Source organism: Triticum dicoccoides, chromosome 6A, assembly GCF_002162155.2.
Source record: "Triticum dicoccoides isolate Atlit2015 ecotype Zavitan chromosome 6A, WEW_v2.0, whole genome shotgun sequence".
NCBI lineage: Eukaryota > Viridiplantae > Streptophyta > Magnoliopsida > Poales > Poaceae > Triticum > Triticum dicoccoides.
The window spans coordinates 499225415-499234169 of record NC_041390.1 but is presented as its reverse complement, the minus strand read 5'-3'; the positions used below and the strand labels follow the sequence as shown (position 1 = coordinate 499234169).

Below are 8755 nucleotides of genomic sequence, written 5' to 3'. Positions count from 1 at the left end.
CTGTGTGGACTATCGACGTCTCAATACCGTCACAATCAAGAACAAGTTTCCTCTTCCTGTCATCGACGAACTCTTGGATGAACTCTCTGGTGCCGCCTTCTTCTCCAAAATTGACTTGCGAGCGGGGTACCATCGATTCGCATGCGTGCGGGCGATGAGGAAAATACGGCCTTCAAGACACATCATGGTCATTTTGAGTTCCGCGTCATGCCCTTCGGCGTCACCAACGGCCCGCCCACATTCCAATGTGTGATGAACTCGGCGTTCGCCGGGCCAAATCGTAAGTTTGTGATCACTTTTCTTGATGACATTCTCGTCTTCAGTCACACCTTGCAGGAGCATGAAGCTCATCTACGCACAGTCTTCTCCATCCTCCGTGAGCATCAGCTATATGCCAAGCTTTCCAAGTGTTCGTTCGCGCAACCCCAAGTCGAGGTATTTGGGCCATGTAATCTCCAAAGAGGGTGTGGCCACGGATGCGAGCAAGACCAGTGCCATGCGCGCGTGGCCCACACCGACAAATGGCACAGAATTGCGCGGGTTTCTGGGCCTCACCGGCTATTACCGCAAATTCGTGCCACGTTATGGGATTATCGCCAAGCCCCTCACTCAGCTCCTCACCAAGAAAGGCTTCGCCTGGTCGGCACAAGCACAAGCAGCGTTCGATCTGCTCAAGGATGCCATGGCAAGCACGCCTGTCCTGGCGTTGCCTGATTTCTCACGCCCGTTCTCTATCGAGACGGACGCGTGTGACACAGGGGTGGGCGCAGTCCTGGTGCAAGACGGCCACCCAATCGCCTACCTCAGCAAGGCTCTGGGCATACACAATCAGCGTCTGTCGATCTACGAGAAGGAGTTCCTCGCGGTGATCATGGCCGTGGACAAGTGGCGCACTTACCTCCAGCGCGCCCCGTTCGTCATTGTCACGGATCATAAAAGCCTCTGCCATCTCGGCGATCAACAATTGGAAACAGAGTTGCAGCGCAAGGCCATGTCTAAGATGGTGGGTCTCCAATTTTCTTTCAAGTACCGCCGCGGCACGGACAATGGCGCAGCTGATGCACTATCCCGCGTCGGTCACCTGCTCTCTCTGGATGCCCTCTCCATCTGTCAGCCCCAATGGCTCCAGGAAGTAAGCAACTCCTATGAAACTGACACGGACAGTCAAGATTTGCTGCAACAACTCGCTCTGTGCAGCCCGGATGATCAAGGTTACAAATTATGCCAAGGCACCATTCGCTTCCAGAACAGGATCTGGATTGGCGCCAACACAGCCCTACAGACCAAATTGATCAACGCATTCCATGCAAGTGCAGTTGGGGGACATTCGGGAGTGACAGCAACTTATCAACGTGTCAAGAAACTGTTCGCTTGGCGGGGTCTGAAACAAGCAGTGGAAGACTATGTTCGTCAGTGTTCTATCTGTCAGCAGGCCAAGCATGAACATCTGAAAACACCTGGACTACTACAGCCACTCCCAATTCCATCAGAACCGTGGCGGGACCTCACTATGGATTTCGTCGAAGGATTGCCAGTGCCCGAGGGCTACGAGGTGATTATGGTGGTGGTCGACCGCTTCACCAAATATGCCCACTTTGTTCCTCTTCGCCATCCATTCACAGCAACAACAGTGGCTCGAGCATTTTGGGATAACATTATCAAGTTGCATGGAGTACCCCACTCGATCGTATCGGATCGCGACCCGGTTTTCACCAGTGCAATGTGGCGTGCTCTTCTGGAGGCAGCAGGAACAAAACTCAGCTATTCCACAGCATATCACCCGCAGACGGATGGTCAGAGTGAACGAGTCAACCAATGTCTCGAGATGTATCTTCGGTGCGCCGTACACGACCAGCCAAAGAAATGGCGACAATGGTTACCTACTGCAGAGTTCTGGTACAATACCACCCATCACTCCTCGCTGAACACTTCACCCTTCCAAGCGCTATATGGCCAGGAGCCCAACTTGGGAGGACTGCCCACACTGGCCCGCACGATACCACAGGATACTGATGCAGATTTGGATTGGGCTACACATAATGAACAACTCCGTGTTCAGCTGGCCCGGGCTCAAAACAGATACAAGCAAAAGGCTGATCGCCACAGGACAGATCGCTCTTTCGAAGTGGGTGAACAAGTTCTTCTGAAGCTGCAACCTTATGCTCAATCTACTGTGGCCAACCGTCCCTGCCCCAAATTAGCATTCAAGTTCTTTGGACCATTCACCGTCGAGCAACGGATCGGTTCTATGGCTTACAAACTGCAGTTACCATCAAACAGCCACATTCATCCGGTCTTCCATGTATCACAGTTGAAGCCATTCACACCTGACTACTCTCCGGTCTTCTCCGAATTGCCTCGTCCGCCCGACCTGACTGCTGCACCACTACAACCCGAGTTGATACTGGATCGCCGCATAGTCAAGAAAGGTAACACCTCAGTCGTGCAGGTCTCTATTCAGTGGTCCTCGCTCTCTCCAGATTCGGCAACATGGGAAGACTACACCGTCCTACGTCATCGCTACCCCAACGCTCCATGCTGGGCTCAAGACGCTCTCGCTCAAGGGGGGGAAATTGTCACACCTGCTACGATGTAGCGGTGGACTAGCAAGGAGAAGGAGTAGCACAGGAGAGTTGTGGGCTGAGCCCACTGGGTCTGGCTTGGGCCGCATGTGGCCAAGCCGTCTGTCGTGTGTGTGTGCCTGTACTTATGGAACCGTCCTCTGTTGGACAAGGCAGCGAAGGAAAAGTCTGAATTATTCTCATCTCCTTCTCCAACCTCACCTACTCTCTGTTCTTCCTCATCCCCCACTCCGATCCCCTTCCTGTGGCGACGATTTCATCGATCGGTCGTCACACAGTGCTCTTTGGAAGAATGAGGTTCCTCCAAAGGAATGTTTCTTCACATAGCATGTGATGACTGATGAGAGATTGATGTTGGATGGCAAATCAGCTCTCGTGAAGTGGCATGCAACACGCAGCATGCTTGCTCTACGATCTTGCCTCGGAGACCATCAACCATCTGATGGTGCAATGCCCGTTTGACAGACGGTCTCTTCCTCCGTGGCTTCAGACTTTGGGAGCATAACTCCAAATATGAACATCAATGCGAGAGAATGGTGGTGCTCGATGGGCAACAAGTTCCCTTGTGCTACGATGAGAGAACTGGTTTCGAACTTAATTGTGGGGTTCTGCAAGCTTTGGCTAAAAAGGAACACCAGAGTGTTCGATGGCAAGGCATCGACCGTATAGAGAGTTGTAAGATTTGCGTAAACGAGCACAAGCAGTGGGTGCTTGCTAGGCGAAAGGAGGCAAGCATTAGAGAGGAGCAACTTACGTTTGGATCTTAGGCAAGGGCAGCCCCTAGCCTTGCTAGGCAAGGATAGCTATTTGGTTAGCAAAATAAAACTAGCTTTTGAGGACAACCTAGTCCGCAACTGCCAAGAAAAGCTTGCCGATGGAGGCGAGCCAATTTGGGTCTTCCGCACAGGCAAGAACACAAATCGTGGGTAGTTAACGCTTTAATTGCTACTCATCCAAACAACCAGGCTTGCTTTTGACGTCTCTGGCCACGGCCGGCTAGGAAAAGCTAGCCCAGCTAAGCTAGGTGAGCTAGCAAACCAAACGTTCCCAGTTCTTTGCGGTGAGTGTTTCAATCTGTTCTCTCCTTTGGGCGCCAAAGAGGGAAGAATATCATACAGAAACCAAAATTCAAAAAAAACTTTATGAAAACCACATTTGAAAGTTTTGAAATAATCTGAAAAAATACTTGATGTCAAGAGGGTGATATTTTATTGCCATGCAAAATTTCAAGTCGAAACGCATCAAGAAATGTGAGCTATGAAAAAAAAACAAATTCAGCTCTGAATAATGAAGTTAGCACTATTCAATATTCAATGATGATTTTGTTATTCTCATAGCTCACATCCCGTAATGTGTTTGTACTTGAAATTTTGCATGGCAATAGAAGATCACTCTCTTAACATCTCGTCTTTTTTAGATTTTTTTGAAACTTTAAAACATCTTTTTCGTGTGGTTTTCATCTGTTTTCGCTGAACGTTGGTTTTTATATGATATTCTGCCTTTGCACTCATAGCTTGTAACTGACCCTCCCTCAATGAAAACGACAGGAAACATTGGGGTGCTCGTTCTACAAAATATAACACTTTGGCAACCCAAATATCTCCACCATGCCGTAATCTTCGCAGGTCCCAACTGTCTTCGAAGCAGGCCAAGCAGAGCACCGGCCGAATCTTGAAAAGCTGGGCCTCGAATAGTTCGATTTAAGCCTCCGTTAAGACCCATTTATCGCCACGCAGGATACAGGAACAAAATTAGGGCATGTACAATGGTACTATTTTATGAGTGTCACATAGGATAAATGATGAGGTGGAGGAGAGAGAACTCATAAGAAAAAGTTTGTCTTCTCTTATTTAAGATAAGACAAGAAATGATCTCTTAGCACAATTTGTCTCACCATATTTTAAGGAATTGCTAGTTATTGAAAATATAACCCATTGTAGACATATTTTTTTATCATCTCTAAATTACATGCAAAATTTAAGATAAGACTGTCTTATCAACCATTGTACATGCCCTTAAAGACCTCCTGTTTTCTCGCGGCACCGGCCGAACCGCCCTCGCCCGTCAACCGCGGCCTCGCTACCCCTCTCTGCCCTCACCGCCGCCCCGTCGTTCACCCCACTCTCTCTGACGGCGGTGAGCCGCACCCCTTTCGTCCTCCGCCTCACCACCGTCACGCGACCTTCTTGGGCCAGGCCCAGGATGACCCGCCTTATGCGCGGGCGTGGGCGTTCGCTTGCGTGCGGGGAATAGGATTTGCCAATAATCAGGGCCGAGGAAGACAACATAAAGCACAAAACGAGGAGCGAATGGTCATTTTCCTTTCTGAAGAACAGTTCGAGCCCCGTACAGGCTCATGACACCCCCTACATGACCCAGAAAAATTGCCTGTCCCAGAGGTCTCCTCCCTCTCCCAGCAAGGGAAGAAAAAGAAGCAAAACCTTCTACAACACCACAGCGAGGTGGGGGAAAATTGTCACAGGCAGAGTACCGTGACCAATTAACGCTGCGGGTGGCGGGACAAGGCGAATTCTAACTCTAATCTGACAGGGATTGCTCCCCCTTTTCCCTCTCGGTTCTTCTCCGCGGTGTTAATCTGACTCATGGGCTGTGTTTTGTGCTGAACCTGAGATCTGGACCAGCCACGGTCTCCGATCGGAGAGTACAGCTTTCAGAAATGCATGGAGCACATCATCTGCCTGCCCAGCTGTCAAGTGTGGGGATGTTTCTGTCTTGATGAGCATGCTCGGAGGCGCTGACCAGCTGCAGGGGCCGCACCATAAATGTTGATGCTGACATTGTTCCGGCTGAACATCACACATAAGTTCCAGACGATTTCCATATTCTACCTTCCAGGGAAACAACCATGACGGTGACATCGTCGTGGTATTTCCTCCGGTCCCCTTGAGGTATATCTAGTAGCTCGTAGAAATCCATACCTGGAAAGCCAAAGAAGAAATGGGGCAAAAGCAGATCAAAACACATTTGACATTCAACATAACTCAAACCAGCTTAGATGTATGACGAAATGCATCGGCACATAACAATAAGCCAATGACCGAATGTTAATGACTGTATCAATGTGAGATGGCATACGGCTGGAAGAAAATGATAAAATGATGTGAGGTCCTTCAGAGAGACAATCTAAATTTGGGTAGCCTAGCTAGGAATTTTGACTGCTATTTGGTAAAGATAACTTAAGAGCATTTTATTATTTGGAATAATATGTCAGGGACAGTCAATTTGGCGACGGGCATGTCATTTGTGTATATGAATTTGCACGTGACCATGTCATTTCTGTATACGTGTAATGCTGATTACAGCAAAGAATGGTCACATACAAACAAATCAAGAACTGAAATATGAAAAGGCATGGTATGGAAGGACAGGCATGATAGATAAAGCTTACCAGCTTTCTTTGCTGCACGCGAAAGAAGTTCCTCAATTAGACTCTGTGCTGGGTCGCCTTCAGGAAATCTCTCCATGAAATTCTCAACATGCAGAACTACCTCCTCGTTGCTCAGGTACTGATATAAGCCATCCGAAGAAAGTACCAAAAACTGGTCCCTTGAAGTGAGCTTGTGATGGCAAAGAGAAGGTATGCATGATATGTATGGTGCATCACCTATGTATTCATTGCGGAACATCTCCAGCAATCCATTGTTCAACTTTGCCTGTACAACATACACAAATTCTAGGTAAGCTTTATCTAGGTTTTCTATTACATTAGACCAATCGGAGCTTCTAAAAGTAGTTTCTAAATAATTCAAAATTAAAAATACTCCCTCTGTAAAGAAATATAAGAACATTTAGATCATTAAAATAGTAACCTAAACACTCTTATATTTCTTTACAGAGGGAGTACTAACTCCTGGTAATAAATTCATACTCATTCGAAAATAAGTTTTTTAGCCAACAAATAAACTGCTAACAGGAAAAAAATGAACTATGAGAGTAGGCTTAGATCTTAGTAAACACCCAACCTCCCAATTACCTGCTTGAGATACCCAGCGCCAAATGCTCGGGTAACTTTTAAACGGCCCTTTACTCTGTCATTTACGATACACTGATCATCATCTGGATGTTCACGTTTGATCCTCTGCACTTCCTGCATATCATAACAAATAATATGAATTCATAGGCATAAATAGTGCAAGGGGTAAAATGACAAACTGCTTTCATTGACAAATTTAGAAGACAAATAAGGGTAATGGAAACGGAACCTAACAGCAAATGACCAAATGATGAAACAAATGGATGTGACTCTGACCAACTGAAAATAAGGCATCAAGGATAACAAGTGTTCTGCATGATCTTTTCATGAAGACATGAAACTTCTTTTTTGCCTTGGTGTTTCAACTTTAAAGCTTTCAGGTATTTGCAATAAAATGATTTCCATGGTTAGTTCTACGAAATATGAATGCAAGCCCGGCAAAGAACAATAATGTGATGGTTTGATCATTTAGAGTGCCTTACTGCTGACAGAGGCACGCACGTTTTGCATTTAGAGACGCGAGCAGATTGCTCACAGACAATGACAGAAGCTCTGGCGTACACATAATAAACAGTGGAACAGCAGGTCAATAGAACATAAATGTATATAAGCTACAAACTCATTCTAAGTTGTGTCAACAGATTTGCTTATGCAGAGGAGTGTCAGCACAAAGTTACCTCTTCGATGCTGGTGCTATGATCGATAGACAACTGCAATGCCTCGAGCCCAATCATGGGATATCCGACAGGCCTTGACTCGATCTCCAATCCCACGCCGATGTCATCCATCCTCATGGCTCCAAGCCCGCAACCATGGTCATCATCTGCTCGTTGCGCCACAATGGCGCGGCTGTCCCCAAGATTCATTACATACACATCGTCATCCCTCACCAATGCCACAAGCAGGCATGCCCCGGTCACCGCCAACTCCGGGTGGGATCCCATTGATTGGTCAGTCATGTCGAGGTATGCTGCCTCCGTCGAGGCCAGCGCCCGAGTGAGCGCACCAAGCACAGCTCCATGATCTCTCACTGCTGGCGCTGCCTCCAACTTCTTGGGACCCCACTCCCTGTTGATTTCATCATCACCCACAGCCGCTGCATGTGCCCACATGTTGAACCGACGCTCCTTGAGCCTGGCAAGCGACATTGCAAACCGGCCGGAACCTGAAAAGTCGAGTTCATTGTCATCGTCGTCGCCGTCAGCGAGGAACTGCCACAGCCGCTTGCTATCCCTGTCTGCCTCTTCGTAGAATATCCCACGAAGCTCGCGTAGGAGGAAGCGGTAGAGGTTGGCAACAAGGAAGTCGGGGGCCTCAGGGCCGTTGAAGCCGTCGTAAATGCCGACGAACAGCCAACGCTGGTCCTCGGAGACAACCACGTGGACGCGGTCCTCCCCTGCACGCCCGTGCGCCCACTGCACGCCGTCGTCTCGGCGGAGTGGCACCATGAGCGCCGGCTGGTGCTTCTCGGACACGCTCCGCCGCAGGCTGCCGAATAATGGCTTCCGGAACCTGCTGGAGAGCCCTCTGGACGAGGAGGAGGTGCGCTTGGTGGGCTTGGTGGGGAGCGGGCCGGAGAAGGGCACGGCGGCGTCGAGCGGGCCGGAGAGCTGGGCGCCGCGGTCGATGGGCCCGGAGAGGAAGAGGGGCCCCGAGGAGAGGTTGGAGAGCTGCAGCGGCGCGGAGGAGAAGGAGGAGGATGTGTGGAACGCGGAGGAGTAGTTCTGCGGCACGGAGCCCGCGCCGGCGGCGGAGGAGGAGAGGTAGAGCGGCACGGGCACGGAGGAGTTGGCGGAGAGCGCGGCGCCGGAGATGCCGTGGCGGAAGGAGGAGGAGTATGCGGCGGCGGAGGCGTAGCAGAAGGAGTGGCCGAGCGCGTCGTCCAGGCAGGGCTCGGCGTCGACGGACGCCGGCGCCGGCCGCGAGCACGCGCACGCGGTGAGCAGCCGTGACGCGCCGCTGCCCATGGCATCCGACGCTGGCCGCGGCCCGGTCAGAGGAGAGGCAAAGCAACGACGACGGGGAGGGAGCAGAGCAGACCTTGTTTACCAGCACATCGCACCGAGCGATACGGGGGGACGGCGGCGGGCGTGGGGCTGGAGCTGCGACCGCGGGATCTCGCCGGGGCGGGGGTGGGATCTCGCCGGGGCAGGATCCAGCGAGGGCGCGGGGGAGGCGC

General features: G+C 50.3%; 1 protein-coding gene across 1 annotated transcript; it reads right to left on the bottom strand.

Moving 5' to 3' along the window:
• Positions 1-4871: 4871 nt before the first annotated feature.
• LOC119317480 (probable protein phosphatase 2C 26) lies at positions 4872-8747 on the bottom strand. The gene is made up of 4 exons (XM_037591950.1): positions 7254-8747; positions 6577-6690; positions 5992-6256; positions 4872-5521 (listed from the first exon to the last, which is right to left on the bottom strand). Exons 1-4 carry the CDS (start codon positions 8541-8543, stop codon positions 5397-5399), a joined length of 1794 nt encoding a protein of 597 aa, XP_037447847.1. The 5' UTR covers positions 8544-8747; the 3' UTR covers positions 4872-5396.
• Between the last annotated feature and the right edge of the window lie 8 nt (positions 8748-8755).